The 20652-nt window shown below is 41.1% G+C and overlaps 1 protein-coding gene across 5 annotated transcripts in view; it reads right to left on the bottom strand.

The window, feature by feature from the left end:
- Positions 1–19619, bottom strand: part of MAEA (macrophage erythroblast attacher, E3 ubiquitin ligase) — a 52608-nt gene extending 32989 nt beyond the window's left edge. For 4 of the 5 annotated variants that reach the window (XM_059817442.1, XM_059817444.1, XM_059817445.1 and 1 more), the window contains exons 1-2: positions 19462–19536; positions 1464–1646 (exon numbers count right to left, since the gene is read on the bottom strand). In XM_059817442.1, coding sequence (XP_059673425.1) covers positions 1464–1646; positions 19462–19530 — 252 coding nt within the window. In that variant the 5' untranslated portion in view covers positions 19531–19536. Of the gene's footprint in view, positions 1–1463; positions 1647–19461; positions 19537–19604 lie in introns of those variants that run through there. The other variant, XM_059817447.1, reaches the window with a different exon arrangement.
- Positions 19620–20652: the final 1033 nt, after the last annotated feature.

The raw sequence follows: 20652 nt of genomic DNA, 5'->3' as shown, positions 1-20652 counted from the left end.
GGCCCTAAAGAAAACAATCATTTTGCTCGGGGCAGAGATTACAGAGAAGACAGCTGGAGTTGAGGGTTTGGAGCAAAAACAAGACCTTTGTATTTCAGAAGACTTTTACTGTTAAACAGATTTTTTTTTGCCTTTTGTTCTTTCTGAGTAGCTATAAGATTCCCCACAGTCTTTCAGGCAGTCAAAAACAAATGAGCAATTACACTAAAATGGAGCCTTGCACCCAAAACATTCAGCAATCCTTCAGACACACCCCCGCAGTCAGCAAAGATTTAACAAGTAAATAACTTACTCCTCCACATCATTACTACACACCTACAAGCAAAATCTAACACCCCTTTCAGAAATAGCAGTAATTTCTTTCTGTAAGTAACAAAGAAGTGAAGAAAAAGAGGTCTTAAAGGGTATGTTAAGTCTCACAAACCAAAGATGAAAACAGCAATTAGATTTATGAAGTCTTTTGCAGATCAGCTTTTCAACACCTAGCTAACCTGTTCAAGCAGAAAACCCCAAATCAACATACATGACAGTGTTATTTTCATGTTATGAACCTCCAAGGTATTTTGACGCTTCACTTAATATAGTCTCAAGATTTATATCTGTTGGTTATTTCATTTAAGTTCTAATGAAATGACTCTGCTACCATTTGTTTTGTCTATTTATTTTTGGAGAAGCACTGCTCTAATGCCAGGCAACAGAGCTATTTTCATTTTTCTGCAAGATTTGTTTCAAGTAAGTGTTCTGATGAGTCTCAGGATGAGTAATATTCCCATCCAAAATAAGGATGGCTTATACTATATAGTTTATGTTTTTAACTCATTCTTAGAAAGATGTGGTAAAGGCATGAAAGTTTGGCTATATTTCATACAAGCGTTTAAGCTTAACAGCTAGAAGCAGGTTATACTGCTAAACTTTGTTTAAAATGCTTTTAGTAATATTCCCTAGGAACCTTCCAGCCTTCAAGTTTAGTGTTTATAAAAAATGGTCAAGTGACAATCCAGGACAACTCACACTTTCTTCTGCAAAGAAGCCTCAATGCTGTGTACAACTACCCCACTGGGGTTTCAATACTTTTCAGACTCATCTTCTTTTCCCCTCAAGTGATCAATTAATGCAACCGCAGAAACTTTTCCACTAGACAAGCAGAAATTGATAGAAATAAATTCATTTTGGGACTATTTTTTTTCTGTGGGTAGAGAAATTCTTTTTCAGGACTATAAATACATATTAATTTTACCTCTGAACAGAGGTTTGTTAGTCATGGAACGCCAAGTCATATTTCATAAGCGCAGTGAAGCAAGATACAGTAAGTTTTGGTGTTTTGCTGTGCATTCTAAGGCCTTTGTTTACAGTGCCAGTAATGCCTATATCTTGAAAAGAAAATTCAAGCAATCAGCATTGCAGAAAACTACTTCTGTTAACTTTGTAAAGACAAAGCAATCACAAGGTAGAACCGCACTTACCTTTCGTTTCAGAACACTGAGTTTTTCAACTACTCCGTCCAGGAGACTAACAACTGAATCCACAGCGGGACAACTGCTCAGTGTCTTCTCCAGCTCTGCCACAACCATTGTAACGTGGCTAGTCTCTCGATCAATGTTTTTCTGTGCGGCTCGAAACCGTTTGTTCAGCGTTTCATATGGCACCTAAATGAGAAATATCAAGTCATTAGAATTTCTGTGTTAAAAAAGTCAAGTCTTCTAGAGTTTAAAGGGACTGATGATTTTATCTGATGCAGTAAGAAGAACACCTAGGTTCCAGGACACTAGAAGTCATTAATTGAATTTGAGTTCTCATATCAAAACCCTTGTTTGTTTAAGCCCTCTCAGCAAGGAGCTAACACTTCAAAGACTATGAAAAAACAGTGACAGAAAATAAAAGCTGGTAGATTCTTCTTTGATATCAATTTCACCTATCCTGCTTTGACTGTAGCAAGCACTGATGGAAACAGTTCAGGGAGAACAGAAAAAGACAAACGTGTATCTAAAAAAGGAAAGCTACAAGTTAACTACAACTAAGACATCACCTTTCAGAACATGGCTTTTTAAGTTTACATTTCTTTCCTTCAGGAGTTCATAAAAGAAGAGCAAGTTATCTTTGCGAAAGCACGTATAACGCACATTGGCTACTGAAAAACATATACATAGTACGCCAATGGTTATTCAGGAAATCTAATCAGTCTCCTACCTACTTCTGCCCAAGAAGGACTACTTTTTAATATTAACTCCAGTAGGACTATGATGAATGCTAAGAGAAACTCCACATACATCTTCTTTTGGTGAAAAAAGCCTACACTGTATGACTAAGTTTGTTAAATTCCTCTAAGACGCCATTCCTTGGCTTAGAGACTAACCAGTCTTGGAAGTCTCCTGTCCTACGTGTCTGCCTCATGCCTTTATGGGACAGCCATACCAAAACTGCTACTGATGGCCATTAAGAAGACATACGTGGGAATAGTCTACAGGCTGGTCAAATTTTAAGGTACTGAATGATTTGGGGAAAGCTTATAGCAAATGTTAAGCTGCTCCCATCATGTTGCTTCCACTACAGTGAGAGCATAAGCAATTTAGACAGGAAGTTCTGTTACTTCATGGAAACAGGAATTTTAGAACTAAAAACATTCCAGTGATATACACTTAATTCATCCGTATCTTTTATCTTTAAAAAGTCCATGAGAAGTTCTTTCAGGTAGTTATGATAATCTTGATTGCTTTTCCATTAATCAAAGGCATAATTTAGCTAGCAATCAGATTACACATATTAAAGGTAAAACAGGAAATGCAAATCAGTGTTCTGTTTGGTACATATCACGTATATGTTTGATTACAAATCTTTCAAGTATATCACTTCTAATCAATTATATCAAGATTGCCTCATTTTCTTCTAATCATTTGCATGCAAGAAAGTATCCCCAGGGTCCTCTCTCCTTTTGGGCTCTATTAGGAGAGAGGTTACTACATAACCATTGCAAGTCACAATTACAGATGCACCGAGAAACAGTTTAGGTTCAGAATAAGGAAGATGAGCCAAAGTACTTGCTTTCCAAGACTTTGGATGACATGCAATAAGTTGTTCTTATTTGTAGTAGAAGTATAATACAAGGATACGCCTGATAAGATATGAGAAGGCTCCTCTTCCTCTCAGAAAGACTGAAATGATCTATTTAATGCTTTTCAGCATCTCAAACTAAGACCTAAACAAGTGACAGAACAAGCCTTTACCACAGGAAGTATCAAGCTAAAACAATTATTTTCCTCCCCTAAAATCCCAGCACCGCACCCCCCCCAAACTCAAACCACATAAAATGTCACAATTAACAGGCTTCAACACCTACTTAATTGTCTACATAACCATCTTTTATGGTTATTATCTTTAGCTCTTATCTTATTTCACAGAATCACAGAATCACAGAATCACAGAATCACAGAATCACAGAATCACAGAATCACAGAATCACAGAATCACAGAATCACAGAATCACAGAATCACAGAATCACAGAATCACAGAATCACAGAATCACAGAATCACAGAATCACAGAATCACAGAATCACAGAATCACAGAATCACTACGGTTGGAAAAGACCTGTAAGATCATCAAGTCCAACCTGGAAAAAAAAAAAAAAAAACAAAAAAAACCACAAACAACCCACGCAAGCCAACCACCACACAACAACAACAAGGCAAAACACACCAAGAACCAACCCACCCAACACCACACAGCACCATGTCCATCAAGCTACATCCCACAATGCCACATCCACACGCTCCTTGAATACCTCCAGGGAGGGTGACTCTACCACCTCCCTGGGCAGCCTATTCCAATGTTTCACTACTCTCTCGGTAAAGAACTTTTTCCTAATATCTAGCCTGAACCTCCCCTGGCGCAACTTGAGGCCATTTCCTCTAGTCCTGTCACTAGTCACTTGGGAGAAGAGACCAACACCCACCTCTCTTCTCCACTTCCACAAAAAAGGTAAAAGGTTTTCAGGCCCCCTAAAGCACGTGTTTTGAGGGGCCTTTATTTTGACATCTCATGCTTTTGAACATGGAAGCTTGTTTCTAACTCCAAGATTTGATCCCAGACAGCATTAAGACAACTTCTTCCCTTTCCCCCCACTGCATTTTTCTTACTAGTCATTGAAAAACCATGTTTCCTTCAGTTACTTACACCTACTGAATTTAATTACTGCAAGTACTTTGCTAATCAGCTTTCCACACCACACCGAAAAGCTACATTAATCAAGACTTTCAGAAGCTACTACTGATTTGAGGTATCTGTCTGACTACAAAAAGTGTTTTTGTTAAATTTTGAGCAGTCAGTTGAACTGGACACAAAGATCTAGTCAGTTTGAAGAAAATCTTAGCTTTCATCTCCCTTTTCCCTAGTTTCTTAACTGCACACAGGAGCAATAACACTTCCCGTTTCCCATGCTCTGTCTCTTTAGCGTGCAAATTTCTGGCACAGCCTGTGTTCATATGACATCTAGAGTAATTGCACTTTCTATTTCAGCTGGCATCATTATGTATCATTTATACTGTGTCTAGGTGCAATAGGATTTTGAACCTTGTTTTATCAGTATTTTTTCTTCCTCCCCCAAAAAAGATCTGAATATCCCATGTGGAAGAGGCTTGGAGTTGAACTCTTTTACTATATACTCTGAGAGTAAATACAAATAAATATATTGCTAATCATAATTTTAGTGTACCATAACAAGGGAAATTACTTTAAAAGTATAATGAAATTATTTGCACAACTGAAATTGACAGTAAATACCCTTTACCAGAGTTTTTCATAATTTGCATGGGTACTTGTTTCTTACTATAGAGACAGCAGTTTTTAGAGAGTATTTGTAAATTGTTTCCAGGTACAGCTTTTACACTTACTTCACAGGACTAGATTCTACGAATGACAAAAATCTAGAAATTGCAACCTCTACATTCCTTACTGAGAAAGCATTTTATCTAGACTCTGCATCTTGATCCGCTGGGTCTTTTGGTACAGTTCCTGAGGCTCCAAAAGAGACTCTGTTTCCCAGTACTGGTTTGCTTTACCACAGAACTCTTCAGAAGTTACAGGCACTGTACCAGTAAGTTTATTTTTTTCCCTCCAATAAAAGTAAATGGAAGGAGAACATAACAAAACAATGTTCTGGAAAATGTAATTCTAAAAATTCTTAATTATTACCTTTTCAGGTACCATAATTATAAAACAGTGAACACCAAACTTTCTCGACCAAGAGACAGCTGCAAAATTTACATATTATTAGCTGCCATGAGCCTATTGGAGACTTTTGATTTTTACTGCCAGTACCATTCTGTGACCAAGCCTGGATTACACAGTTATTCTTTAAGGACAAGAGTGGCCTACAGAATTCAGCCTAGGGAAGCATTACCTTAAGGAAAAAAAGGATAACCAGCTACTGAACACTAAAAAAAATTGAAATAAAGCAGCAAGAACCAACCAGAATGTAGTCTGTAAAAGCACAATACCAACTTGCCCTACTTATTAGAGCTTGAAAAACCACACCTCGGTCTGCTCATACCATGAGCATAGAAGAGCATACAAAGGAGAGATGTAAAATATTAGTGGACAGCACATTTAAATCCAGCGTCACTAAACAGATTCTGCTTCTTTTGTTCATCAGCTTCCACAGCTGCAGACACATATTCAACTTAAGCACGTATGAAACCAGGTCAAACTTAAACCTAATGAGCAGGAACTTAAGTTAGAACAGCCTACACAAGGGATAAAATTACAGTAACACAAGTTTTTCCAAGATCAAAATTCTGCTACTGTGATGTGAAAGAAAGTCTGCTTGGCTGGAGGCTTCTGCAAGTGTAGCACATGACTGTTTCCAGGTGCTAACAGAGAAGCAGAGACAACTGAATAACCTGATTCAAGTATTTTCTTCATTTCAGGAGTTACTTCACTCTGGTTTTAGAAAGCCAGAAAACTCTGGTATGCTGTCCCAGAACACGCTCCAACAACCTCTAGCTGTGGAGACAAGATTTAGGAGAGGATCCTTCTGGGTCTAAAAGCTTGAACTGGTGGAAGAGGAGGAAGGACTGCCATGAGAGCTATACCTTAGTTGTTCAGTTGAGTGGAGGGAATAGAAAATAGCAGAACTAAGAATGTCATAGGTACTTTTTAAGCTTACACTTAGGAGCTCAACTGTGATGAGCCTTCAGCCCAAACACAGTCCTCTTCCAACCCATGACTGTGATTAAGGTATCAAGGCAAGACTGACTAGTTCTAAAATCACGTAGTGGCTACAACTGTTCAAACTGTGCAACTGTAGGTAATATTTCTTTTAATAAAATTTAACTTGAAATACTCTTAAATATAGTGACTAAATATATTTCCATAAAAATACATTTACTAAGTGATACCATTTCCTTGATTTTTCTGAATACATATTAAAACTAGAAAAAAAACCAGCAAGTATTAAATGCTTGCATATATTGTACTCTGGTGGGCAGCAAAATGTATATACTTCCCAAGTGTTTAAATAGTTTTTTTTTAAAGACTGATGATAAAGAAATACAAATAATACCAAGTTAAACCAGTCAATACTCTACACATCATCCCACAATGCATATCTACCTTTGTTTTTACATTCACTATGAACATTTTAATGAGATTTTTAATTTTTCTTTTCTTCTTAAGGTTTTCTAAAGCTATCTACATGCACACACTTAGTACTCCATCCATAAACTGAATATATAGAAACAGACTGCTGTTAAGTACTCTCACCTCAGCCAATGCTTTTCTCTACAGGCTCAGAGAAAACTGGCTTTAAAAAACATGTCATGAGAACATACCATCTGTAGCCTTTAACAATATAGAAAGGGAGAGCAGAATGCAAATCATTTTCCCCTCACAGAAGTTCATTAATTATAGTGATCAAAGCTTAAAAAGCTCCGCTACCTCAATGGTATTTATGCTGGTGGGAGTCAGACAACTACACTGGACTTCTTACGCTGGTTTCAGCACCTTGAATTCCATTAAGTAGCTCAATGGCATTTTGAGAACATGGCAATGTTTTACCCTCGACACACGCTCACAGCTTCTATGACAGACACAGTCACTTGCTCGCTCATTAAGCACCTAGGGCTTCCAAACAAAGTGAAGACATACACTGTTCAAGAGCTCTCTGCTTGGGAGAAAGTACGAGATAACAAAACAAATGAGTTTCAGCAAGATCTTCTTTGCAGAGGCGTTATAGTCCTCCAGCCGTGATGGAGGAAAAGCATTCTAAGTCGCAGCTACGAATCCAGCACTCGTTACCATCATGCCCAATGTATACATCCACTTTACTGAAACTAATAAGCAATTGTAATTACAAGGGCTTTAAAGACAGATGAACAGCATAAGGAAGATGAAGAAAAGCATCTGCAAAATGGAGTTTGTGACCTAGCAACAAAGGACAACAGGAAGTCTCAGTTCTAAATGCCTTCTTTGTCTTTACTGGTAAGGTCTTCTCCTAAGCCTTCCTGATAGTGTATGAGCAACTGAGTTTGGGGAGAAAGGTACTATTTGCATGAGAAGTCTAAAGCAGGCTGAAGATATACAGGTACCTGGGACCAGAAGGGAAGGAGGTCACTGATGACGCTATAAAGCTATCATCTCTAAAAAGTCATGGTGAGCAAGCAAAGTCCTCAATGACTGAAAAGGGCACGTTTCTTGCCTCTCTTCCAAAAAGAGAAGCTGGAAGATCATGGAAACTACAGGCTGGTCTGCCTCATCTCAGTTCTTGGGAAAGTTATGAAAAAAAAAAAATTCAGACAGAAGCCATTTCCAAGCTCATAAAATTGCTGGGAATAGCCATCCTAGATTTGCCATAAGCAAATCAAGCTTGACAACACTGCTTTCAGTGATGAAATGACTACCTCTGAATGAGAGGAGCGCACTGGCAGTCTTTCATGCTAAGTTTAGCGAGGTTTTTGACACGGTCTCCACAGTACCCTTGTAGCCAAGCTGGGTAGATGTGAACTGAATGGCTGGAATACAACAAGGGTTAGGGACTGACTGGACAGCCAGGCTCAAAAAATAATAGTCAGTGGTTCAAAAGCTACCTGGTAGCCAATTACAAGTACTGCTTGACTCCCAAGGAATGTTATCAGCTCCAACATACATGTCATCTTCAACCATCTGCACTATGGAACAGAACACACAATCGGAAAGCTTGCAGAGGACAACCAACTGGTGGAGTGCTTGATAATGCTGGGTGGCAGAGCTGCCATTCAGAAGAAATGACAAGCTGGAGAAACACACCAAGAACTTTATGAAATGCAATCAAGGCAAAAAACAGATCCCTGCACCTGGCACAAAACCACCCCACCCATTAGCACAGGCTGTGGAATAATTGGCTAGGACCACTTGTGCAGAAAAAGATGTAGAGATTCTGACGGACAGCAGGTTGGACAGGAATCAGCAACAGACTCTTGTGGCAGTGAAAGTTAACCACATACCAGGCTGCATCAGCAAGATTAAAGGCAGTGGGTTGAGAGGAGTGATTGTTCTTTATGTGCAGCACTTATGCAGACTCATCTGGAATACTGAGTTTGGTTTTCAGGTCACTTCCCTCCCCCCGCCAAAGAGATGTTGACAAACTGGAAAGAGTCCAAAAAGCGAGCACCACAATGGTTAGCTGGTTGGAGGATACAAAATCCAAAGAGAGGCTGAGAGTGGTAGGCTTGTTTCGCTTGCAGAAAAGAAGGCTACAAGGAGTTGGGAGCAGCACAATCTGATAGAAGTCTTCCACTACCTAAAGGTGAAGGTCATAGATAAGAGCTAGCCAAACTTTTCTCAGAGTTACAGAGCAAATAGGAAGGAGGCAGAGCTGACAACTAGCAGCAAAGAAAATTCCAGCTGGATGTAAGGAAAAAATACTTTAACCAAGGGAGTTGGTAAGCACTGAAACAGCAGCCCAGAAAGGTGGTGGAATGTCTACCCTTGGAAACTTTCAGAACTAGGCAGGACCCTGAACAACTCAAATTAGCTTTGAAGTTAGCCTGGATTCGAGCAGAAGCCTGAACTACCCTGTCTGCAGAGGTCCTTTCCTACCTTAATTTTATAAATTCACCTAGAGAGAGACTGGATCATAGATTCCCATTGCTAATTTAGACACCAAATTCATCTCCATATGAAAGTATAAATGGCCATACCAGGTGAGACCAAAAATCCTTCCTCTGTCACTATCCTTTCTCTGACAACATCCAGAAAGGGGATGGCACTTGAAAAAGGCAAGAACATAAAGTTACTAATCCCAAAGAGTCTCTCTGGGCTTCCTGAGCCAGAGGTGGGAGTTTTATAGTAGAAACACCACAGGGTGTTTCTCATCCATGAGCTCTGCTGCTTGTTGTTGACCTGTAGATTTTTAGCACTGCAACATCCTGTGGTGAGACATTTCACAGCCTTACACACTGTGTGAAGAAACACTCCTTGGTTTTGACTTGTCTACTGCTAGCCTAATTTGAAACTCTTTTGTTCTTGTTTTGGAAGAAAAAAGGGAACATTCACTCTCTTCTATGCCTCTCATGTCTCCTGAGATTGAACAAGCTCTTTCTAAACCATTCTTTGAAGACAGCCATTCCGTATCGGTAATCATTCTTGCCCTGCTGTAGACATTTTCCAGTTCTACTACATCCTTTTTCAGGATGAGGGAAGGGAGCAAATAGGAGTAACTCATACTACTTGAGAGAAGAAACCATGGATTTTCATTGCTACTTAATGAGGTACTCCATTCCTCCCTTTCCCAACACTTTTGTCCTAAGTTGTCAACATTAACCTGATCATTCCCAGAAAACATTCACTATAACCCCAAGATCCCACTGATCAGTGATGATCGTTTCCAACTCAGTTATTGTGTATACAAGAGTAGGATCTGTTTTCTTTCCACCATACCTAAAAATTGTATCACACTGCACTTCTCTACATTGAATTTCATCCACTGTTTTAAAAGCCATTCAGTCTCTCATTATTCTTCTCTAATGCTTCACACTCGGGTTGTATCTGTAATACCGCCAGTATTATCATCAAGGAAACTGGATCATCTCAGCACTCACTCTCTCTTCCAGACTGTTCAAACAGCTAAATATAAGCATTACTGGCAGAGATGCCACCAGAACCCTAAGACTAACCTTCTTCCATTACAGAGGTTGGCTACTAAATCTTGTTGTTTCTTATCTTGCCCAGTAGCCTATCCACATAAGGACTTCTGTCTTTTTTTCTTTCAAGAGTTCCTGGTACGGGATATTTCCAGAAAACATTCAGTAAAATGAATAAACTATCAACCAAATCCACCATCACCTTTTTTTTTTTTTAACATAGAAGTCAAATATCTTTGCATGGCATGACTTTCCTTTTTAAAAGTCACATAAACTGGTATACATCATTCCATATTTGATTAGTCAGGATAGTATTTCTGCATCAATAAGCCATTGGTTGGAAGGGAAAAAAACAATTATATGTATGAAGAGCTCACTAGAATTTTACTTAAGAAAGTAGAAGCACTGAAACAAAGTCTTCTACTTTGCCTTTCTTCCATAGCTATCCAAAAAATTCCCAGACTACTTCAGGAAAAATGTGCTTATCAGCATTTATCAGAGATTTTCCAGAGAATTAAGGGGAGGACTGAACACAGAAGAAAGGGATTTTCCCTAAGCCAAATAAACTTATTTGTAACTAAGTGTTACGTCCTGCATTTCTACTTCTTTAGAGATGTAGGACGTTAGGCCAAAGTGTAATGGCTACCGTGCGAAACTTCAAATACCAGCCTGATGCTGCCTGCAAGTTTTCCTAACTGGTACATAGTAATACTGAAAGACTGAATTGCACATGTTTCTTTTATAAATAAAGTTTCGTGAAAAATGTAAGCCTTTATCCTCCCACAAGTCTTTAGCCTTACACTATATCTTTAGCACACCAGTTCTCAAAGTGATCTGGTCACATGCTACAACATAGGCTAGATTCCTTCTTCACTTAAGCAGACCCAAGCCTAAGGAACTCCAGATAAAAATGGAAACGAAAACCCAAACAATCTCTTTGAAACCACAATATTAATCAAAAAGAGTGTCTACCCCACAGTGACTGCATATAGCAAAATAGTTCAGATGTAGCGGAATGAAACAGAAAGTAAAAACCAGTTTGTATAGCTACCATTTGGTTGTTGAAAACTATAGACTGATACTTCAAAAAAGTCATCACAATTGAAGGAAGAATCATTTGGTGGTGAAAGTAAGATCATTAATCATTCCCCAGCCTCCTGTTAACCAGAGTTTTCAAAGGTTTATTTTCTAAAAACTGATTTTCACAGAAAACAGTATAGACAATAGAAACAAGCATCTTTTACATAGCTTTGCAATTCCGTAAAAGAACATCTGATTTCCTCCTGTATTTGGGAGAAAGAAGTTAATCAGGTCTAACTTGATTGCAGTACCAACTCATATGCAGGGAAGTTTTAACTATATATCCTGACTTTTCTGATGTCTGTGTAAATCATTCTTCTCTAACATTATACTCTCATAGCTAAAAGCAACTCCTTGCCATGTGAAGTGTATCTTTTTTTTTAAAAAACCACAAATACCTCTAGTGTGTATCTTTTCAAATGAACTGAATCATGGGCAGGAGGGAATTTGACATGGATTTTTTTTACTATCTTTTCATGTACACGAAGTCAAATAAATAGTGGGAAGAAAAAAAGTTTCAAGAAAAATAAACTAAGAGTCCTACCAGATTAGGTGGGGGGGAACCATTACAGAACTATGCTCTCCTTTCAAGGGTCAGAAAAATGATGTGCTTCCTCTCCTCAATTGTGTTAGCTTACAACACCTGAAAAGCACCAGAGATTTGTATGAATCTACAGGTCTCCAAGATAATTCAGTTGAAGACTCTGAGGTATAAATAAGCTTTTTCAAATGCCATCTATTCTGCCCTTATATGAAATTAAGCCTAGCCACAGATAGGTAGGGAAAAGAAAGTGAGAAGTGCAGAAAAGAAGTGAGAACTGCCTTTCAAAAACACAGAGGCAAAGACAACTCAGCTCTACTTTATGCAAGAGGAAAGAGGAACTATGGGAATATGGAAGAAAAATAAAGCATCTCCTTTGTTTTAATAAACAAACACTGTCAAGAGAAAAGGTAAACCCAGCACAAACCACCTCTGAGCATTAAGCTGTCTCCATGAGACTAAATTAGATCACCATGCTCACCTTCAACAAAACAGAAAAGTCGAGGACATCTATTATACATGATGCCATTTGAAAAGTGAGGCAGGGTATAATAAACTACTGCAAATTTTCCCTCAAACCAATAACAATTAAGCATTTCCCTACAGAATTACTGAAATTCTGTATTTTTATACACCTCCTCTATAACTCTTGGACTATTTCAGAACTGAGTCAGCATCATTACTTGTCACTGAACTCATCCAAAATGTAAATTATATCACCACTTATTCACAGAATGTATTCTTCCAATATGTAGCTCTTACCAATCCCTTGAAATAGTAATATTTTTTCCTTATTCTAGGCAAAATCAGAGAAGGGAAAGAAAGTTAAAAGAAAGGAGAAGTAGTAATATTTCAGGAATGAGAGGCTTAGAATAATGGCTAGATTTAGCTTTAATTAGGTTCAAGCATTAATATAAACTCTTGAAGAGATACAGATCAAAACAGACAAAATAACTTCATAAGCCTAAATGCAGTTGCAGATCATTTGGATTTAAAAAAATAGTTCTTTTTAAAAACAGTTTTGATGGTTTTGAAGTGTAAAACCTAGTAGTTTTTCCCAGCTAAAAACATGTCAGTTTTACAATTCAGGAAGACAGTATAGCATATTCTAGAGCAGCTCTGTCTAGAAAGAAAGTATCATTATAATATTCAAACCTGCTACTTCAATACAGGAGAGAATTAGCAGCAAAAATTCTTGGACTATCCATCTGCTACACACATACTTACTCAACAGAAGCAATTATAATCCTTCAAAATATTATCCTTTTACACAAACTGCTAGTAACTTATTACTGAATACATTATGAACTTTTGAACAAGGCTTCCAACAACAAAATTACGTGCTTTACAAAGACATTTTACAGTTATATAAAACTGTCTTGCCTCCTTATGTAAGCAAATTGACAGCCATTTTAGAGTCCTGTCTAGAGCCACACTAGGGACATCAGAGACCAGTTGAACAAACACTTGTTCGTAGCTGCCATTTTGGACTCATGCCTTAAAAGAAATTTCTTCGCTTTTCTCCTTTTAGTAGAAATATTTCAGTACTAACAAAAACTTAAGCGTTCCTCCCTGTCCAAAGAAGCGGTCGAGTTGCTAAGCTAAGGTCACACAGCAGGTTTGTGTCCTGAGCAAGTCCCTTCATTTGTTCTGATCCTTCTTTCTTCTCCAAATATTTGTTCATTTTAATCACAGTATCACCTCTTTAAATGAAAGAGGTCATCGCCCTCCTGTGTGTTTGCACAGTCCAGACACCACAATACTGGCTGGAGCCTTTAGGCTAGAGATCCCATTTCCAATCAGATTGCTCCCAAAATAACCTATTCCAGCTGAAGTGACAGCATTTCTCCTAACACAAATAATTAAGGATTATTGATTCAGCAGACCTGTATCAGAACATATGAACGACCAAAGTTCTACTCAATATATTATCTGTTTTACTTTAGTTCTCACCAGTTTACAACTCCAGGTAATCCACAGAGCATTCAGAAAAAGCTGAGGTGAATCAAAAGCAGGTGGTGAAGCAGTTAAATTACTGGCTATCATAATAAAGATATCCTAACAAAAACTTGCTTTATTCAAATAAGCAATAATGTATTGTAATACAGCATATTTCACATTCTAGGTTAGCAAATACTTCCTATATAGTGTATCTTCAGGCTGTAAGCTATGGAAGGCCAAGTGTACAATGAAGGTAGTTTCTTAAGTTTACAAGGACTGACGGATTTTGCCAGCCCGCCCTTACAGCAAATACACATCTGCTGAAACAGTACTTTCCTAAATATATGGGCCCAAATGCTGCACTATTATGCTGATTAATATAGGAACTACTGAATTGAAAGACCGTGGGAAGAGGTTTAGAGAGATAAGAAAAATTGACACTGGGTGGTCCATAACATCCAGTAAGAGCTGCACCCCATCACACTAAGTTGTGGAGCATTTTGTTCCTGTTACAATATCTAGCAAATGTTTGAAGCTCATCTTTACTCCTGTTTCCCAGCTCTTGAAAAACATTCACTATGCGAAGAATCAAGTATTTCAGATATTCTTGCTTTATGTCAACAATTAAAGACCCCAACATGTTAGCTACCATACAAACATATTATTTCTATACCAGAAAACACAAAAACCAAACTCACAAGATCACAGGACACTGTCCTGTGAAAACACTACAAATCAAGTATGCCGCAACTGAATTGCAATATCAGGTAAGTATCCACTCTGAAGATACTAATAGGAGGTCTTCTGTAAAACGTTAGAGAGTATTTTTCTTGAAGTATTTTCCTACAGGCACAATGGAGTACTGATAATCAAGCAACATCTCTAGCTCATGGCCACGCTGTTACTTATCACCTTTTACTGTGTTTTCTTCCTTCATTAATCACTTTAAAATGTGTTTTATATGGAATGGGCAGGGATGGAAAAGAAACACATAGGAGCCAACTCCTACTTTAGCTGCTTTCCAATGTCAAACTTCTGAAGTACCACGGAATCAGATTTTTCTTAAAACACAGCAGCAGACAGAGCCCAGTGCAGAAGAACAGCAGCAGTACAAAAGATGCCACGCTTGTTTGCTGACATGCACGCATGATGTGTCGAAACAGGAAGTGCACTATTCAGCAACACACGAATGCTTGGTATGGACATTCAATGCACACTTGGTGAGTCAGAGCACCCAGTTTGAAGATGGATTTAGTGTGAGATACAAGCGTTCACACTGAGTTAGTACAGAGCTGACTGTTACTAATATCTACATTTCACTTATTATGTCAACCTTCTACTTCAGAAGCATTTCACAAATCGGGTAATAATCTAGAAGTACCATATAGGTTTTTTTGTACACTGAAGTACTGAAAGTGCATTAGATGTTACAAGTTCTGTTACTTCTGTCCTTCTGAAGCTCTGCCTGAACCACTTTCACCTAACAACTTTTGCTACTGTATGTTCAAAGTTTTTGACAGTAGTACTCTGTGGCTCATAATATCAACGTACAAAGCTATGTTGAAAAACAACTTATAATGAAGCTTATAAACAGGGGAAAAAATAAAGCAGTGCAATCAACTATGAAAAAAAATGAATCTTGCACCTTTTCTGCTTCAGTGGGAAAAGAAGTTGACCTGAACTGTTTGACATCTTCACTAGCAACCTAAATGATGAATCAGACTGCACCTCCAAAGTCTCCAGATGATACAAAACTGGGTGGAGTTGTTAATATGCCAGATGGTTGTGTTGCCATTCATAGGAACCTCAACAGGCTGGAGAAACGGGCAAACACAAACCTCATGAGATTCAACAAAGGGAAATGCCAAGTCCTACACTTGGGAAGAACAATCACATGCACCAGTACATGCTGGAGACCAACAGCTTGGGAAGCAGCTTTGCAGAATAGAACCTGGGAGTCCTGGTGGACAAGTTGCCCATGAGATAGCAATGTGCTCTTGCAGCAAAGGTGGCCAACAGCACCCTGTGCTGTGTTAGGAAACACATTGCCAGCGGGTCAAGGAAGGTGATCCTTCCCCTCTACTCAGCATGAGTTAGACCCATCCGGAATGCTGTGTCCAGTTCTGGGCCTCCAGTACAAGAGAGACACAGACATACTGGAGTGAGTGAAGCAGAAGGCCACAGAGATTACTAACAGATTGGAGCATTTGACATACGAAGAGAGGCTGAGAGAGCTGGGATTGTTTAACCTTGAGAAAGAGAGGCTCAGAGGAAATCTTATCAATGTGTACAAATGCCTGATGGGGGGAGTAAATAAGATGGAGCTAGACTACTCTCAGCGATGCCCAATAAAAGGACAATAGGCAATGGGCACAAATCGACATACAGAAAATTCCATGTAAACAAAAGAGATTTTTTTTTTAATATACCATAACAGCAGTCAAACACTGGAACAGGTTTGCCTAGAGAGGCTGCAGTTTCCATCCTGGAGATAATCAAGAACAGTCTGGACGTGGCCCTGAGCAACCTGCTCTAGTTTACCCTGCTTTGAGGGGAGGCTATTGGACTAGACCCTCTCCAGAGGTCCTTTCTAACCTCAGCTATTCTGCAATTCTGTGGACTCAGTATAAACAATGTACACTGCATATAATCCTATTCTCCTATCTGTTCCCCTCTTTAGCAATCAGGTAAACGTGGTATTTCCATGAGAAATTAATATCTTATTAAATCTGCTGCTAGTTATTTCCCCTGCCACAGCTGCCAACAAAAGAAGCCAAACAGCAGCTCTGAGATGCTGCTCAAGTATTCTGTGCTTCTACAGCTCTCCTTCTGATCAGCTGTTTTTTAAAGCATTTGTAGCCTAGCTAACCCTGAGCTGTTGCCAATGAACAGCCCAGATAAGAATATTTTCACAAGTGATCATCCCTGCTTTCAGGTCTTCCATCCAGTTTTGGAGTCTTACTCCATATAGTTTGCTAGTTCAGTTTAATAATTATTCACACTTCCAAAGATATGGATGAGTTATCGAGCTTCCTGTCATCACTTGTTTATTAGTGTTTCAACAGAGAACTACGATAACAATGTTCGCATTCATTCGTTTTTAAATTGCCAGCTTTCATGTTACATGCTCTCAGATGAGAGTAGCATAATTCTCTATCAGTAGGCTCTTTTTTTTAAAAAAAAAAAAGATTCCACAGCACTTTGGAGGAGGAATAGCTGGCAACCTTCTTGTCCTTGACAAGAGAGAAGGGATTGGAGTGGGGGGGGAACATTCAAGTATTATTTTGTACACTTAAATAGCTTCCCTAGATTCAGCTGAAAAAGTCTCTTTATTTTCCCTGAACTGAACTGTTGAAGAATGGCTGAAGCATTTCCACTCCTGCAGCAACCACAATTCAGCTATGGAAAAGGGATTTCCCTTTGCAGTTTTTTAAGCACTCTTTCACATGAAAGGCACTCTGTGGAACATACTGTAAATTCAGAGCTATTACACAACTATTATCTAGTAACGTTGGCATGAGGAAGCTAGAGGGAGGAAACAGGAAGGATATAAATACAAGTCTACAGTCTTATGTTTTACTCACATCAGGGAAAATCACCAGTGTCCAGAGCTCCAAGAGAAATATCTGAGCTACTGGGTTGGTGGACAAAATTAAAAAAATAAAAATTACATGAATTCATTCCACACTGTGTTTGAATAAAGTGGAAATGAAAATTCACAGAGGATCAGTCCCACAGAATCTTTTAGGCACCTGCCTCCTAATGAACAAAATGTGATTTGGTATCAACTTACTTTAGTAGACTTTAGCCTTAGTGTTCATTCCTCCTTGCTGCTTTTTCACCTCCACCACTAAAATGTTTTGATATATGACTCACAGTTAAGAACATTTAAGAGGATACATTCAAAAGATTGGAGCAGACACTGTCCTGGCAAGTTTTTTAAACAATAAAAAATGGTATTACAGATTACAGGAACAGCCCAGAAGTTGAATGGGTGCTGGGAAGAATCAATAAACATCACCTTTGCTACGAAATTAAGAGTTTCAGTGCAAGGGTGTCTCACCCTCTTACTATTTAGCTTCCCAACTTTACAAACAACATTCCATTCTCTTATGTATATTTTTGTTAAGATTTTTCAGGGAAAAAGAATGCTTGTGGAAATAAGAGAATCAGTCCAAAATATTCTCTACCTTTTAAATGGCTGGCACTTTGACAATTTATCTTAAGTCATAAGCAATAAAACAAAAACTCACTGATCCTCACTGCCAGTAATTTTTCAGGAATGTAACAAGCAAAGCTGTGATAACAACTGGAATACATCTAAAATGCAGTCTTAAAATCATCTTCTTAACTTTAAATGCCTTCATGTTGCTCTGGCTGTGGAAAGTGCTAGAGCTCTCTTCACAGCTATTTTAAAATTTAAGCCTGATGTTGTCAGCTTTAAAGTACTTCACGATGACAGACAGAAGCCTTCATATGTAAAATGGGAATCAACACTTTGTCCCTCCGCTTCTTGGAACTAAGTAGAATGATGCTAGGAGAGTGGAGGAGAACATGCACAAGAACATGGCCAGAAAGCCTGCAAAACAAACACTGCAAAGACCACACAGTATTCAGTGCATGAAAGCGCAGCATGATCTCACACAACAAAGTTTACTTTGCATAAACACCTTCTATAGATGAAAAAAATGTTGATACATTGTCAGGAGATATGTTTAAATAAGCATTTGGCAATAGAGATCCTTCTCCTAGCTCCCTCCCACAGTTATTGCTGTTAATGTGGTAGACCTACTGTATATACAACACAAGACTTCAAACAAAGGTTTCCATTGATTCCTATGAGCATTATCCTTCCAGTTCAACTATCAGTAGAGGCGATGACCTTAACGCTCAGCACCGAGTCCTTCATTTGCTTTACAATACCTAGTTAAAGCCAAAGACCAGCTATGCAGTCTTGGGAAACTATTATCCTTCAGACTCAGACTTAACGAAGGCTCCGTGCTTTTACCAAACCGTTAAGTATTTCGCTTATTCGTCTCTACAGGCCTCCAACCTTTTCCGGTACGTTTGTACCTGTTTATATTTTAAGCTCATCTCCATCTTTGGGGGACCAAGAAGCCAGGGAACCATATTCTACTACCACCTCCACTCCCTCCCCTTTAACACGTCTCCTAACAACGCCACGTAGATTCAGCTAATCGTCTGGGATGAGCATTTAAAGCAACCCTCGGTCTCCCTGAGCCATCACCCACACGCCCCTAAACCCTCTCCCCAGCCTGACTCCGTCCGAGCCCTCTCCCCCCCGTCACATCACCCTACGACCACAGCCTCGCCTTGCCACAAGGACCTGACTTTCCCTCTCCCTCCTCGGCCAGCTCCTCCAGCTCTCAGCGGCCCTTTTTGTGTCCCTAGCGTGGCCGGGGGCCTCTCCCTTCACCTCAGGGCACGGAGACAGCCGGGGAGAGCGGCGTATTCCAGGCACGTCCCTCACCCTCAGCGGAGGGGGAGGGGAAGAGGAGAAGCCGTAGCGGCATAAGCCGAGACGTCAAGCGGAGGAAAACGGTGACGGGCGGGCAGCTGTGTGGTGGGAATCCCTCCCCATCCCCACCCCCACCCCGCAGCCCCGGGGGCCCCGGGGGCTCCTGAGGCGGGGAGCGGGGAGGAAGGGGAACCGGGGCGCCCGGCGGGCCAAGCCCTCGTCTCCCCCTCAGCGCTGCTCCGGCGGGACGCTAGCGGCTTTACTCCTCTCCTCCGTGCCGGGCGAGGAGGAGGAGGCTCGGCACCCACCTTGAGAGTGGGATACTCCTGCACCTTCAAAGTCATTGAGAGCTGAGCAGCTGATTCCTGCACCGCCATCTTGGATTAGGCACCAGCCTCCTCCCTCCTCCTCCCCCGCCCTCTCCCAGCCCGGACCGGAGGGAGCTACCTACAGCGCGCGCGGCATGACGGGCAATAAAGGCCTTTCTCCGCCCCATCCCTAATGGAGACGGGACGAACCAACGGTGCTCGCTCCTGAGCACAGCCCGTCCTCCCCCCCCGCCGTTGCAGCGCCGTGGTACACTCCGCGAGACGGTGGTGGCGGAAGCGCAACAGCGGGGCAAGAGGCACCAACCAATGAAGGCCGCCCTCTCCCACGTTCCGTTCGTGCGCGTTGACACCGCCTTAGAACTTGAGAAGCCGCGCCTCATTGGGCAGCGATGTTGAAATGGGCGGGGCCGGCTGGGTGCGCGGACCAATCAAGTGGAATGACGGCATCGAGATAGGCGGGATTTTTGGGAGTGATGGACATCCAGCTACCCAGTCGCGATAGAGAGGGCTTTCCTATCGCCCAATCAGAATCTCTGCTAGAGCCCAGTAGGTGGGACCTAAAAGTAAATTTTGATGGTGACTTAAAACGGCCGTTTTAACACCCCCCAGAGGTGTCCGGGAAGGCGAGGGGCGGGACGAGGGGCGGAGCCCGGAGGAGGCGGTGCGGAGAGCGCTTTGATGGGCAAGACCGCCAGCCAACGCTGTTGCGCCGCCCTGCTGACGGGCAGAGAGCTGAGCGAATGGGTGGCCCATCTGGGGAGGCCGGGCGGGGCAGCGGCGGCGGCGGCCCGGCGTGTGGCTGTGTGTATATTGGCCGGGGAGGGGAGGGGGCCGCCCTTAGTAAGTTCCGTGGGGAGGAGAGAGTGAGTGAGAGTCAGTGAGGCGGAGGCGGCGGGAAGAGGTTTAAATAGCGGAGACAGCGTGAGTCCCCTTCCCCTCAGGTCCTTCTCCCTGGCGCCGAGCCGCCCTCCCGCGCTCGCCGCCGCTGTCCCTCAGCCGGGGCAAGCGGAGGCGCCCGGCGCGGCTTCCCCAGCCCGCCGCGGAGCTGCCCTCCCTCACCGCTGAGGCGGCGGAGGAGGGGGGGGGGGGGGCGCCGGGTGGCTCCTCCGGGCCGCGGAGGGGAGGCCGCAGCGGGGCCCCGCTCCCGGGCGGGCCGGCGCTAAGTTTCCC

The sequence above is a fragment of the Gavia stellata genome, chromosome 5 (assembly GCF_030936135.1).
Source record: "Gavia stellata isolate bGavSte3 chromosome 5, bGavSte3.hap2, whole genome shotgun sequence".
NCBI classification, from domain to species: domain Eukaryota; kingdom Metazoa; phylum Chordata; class Aves; order Gaviiformes; family Gaviidae; genus Gavia; species Gavia stellata.
This window is presented reverse-complemented; position numbering and strand designations above follow the sequence as displayed.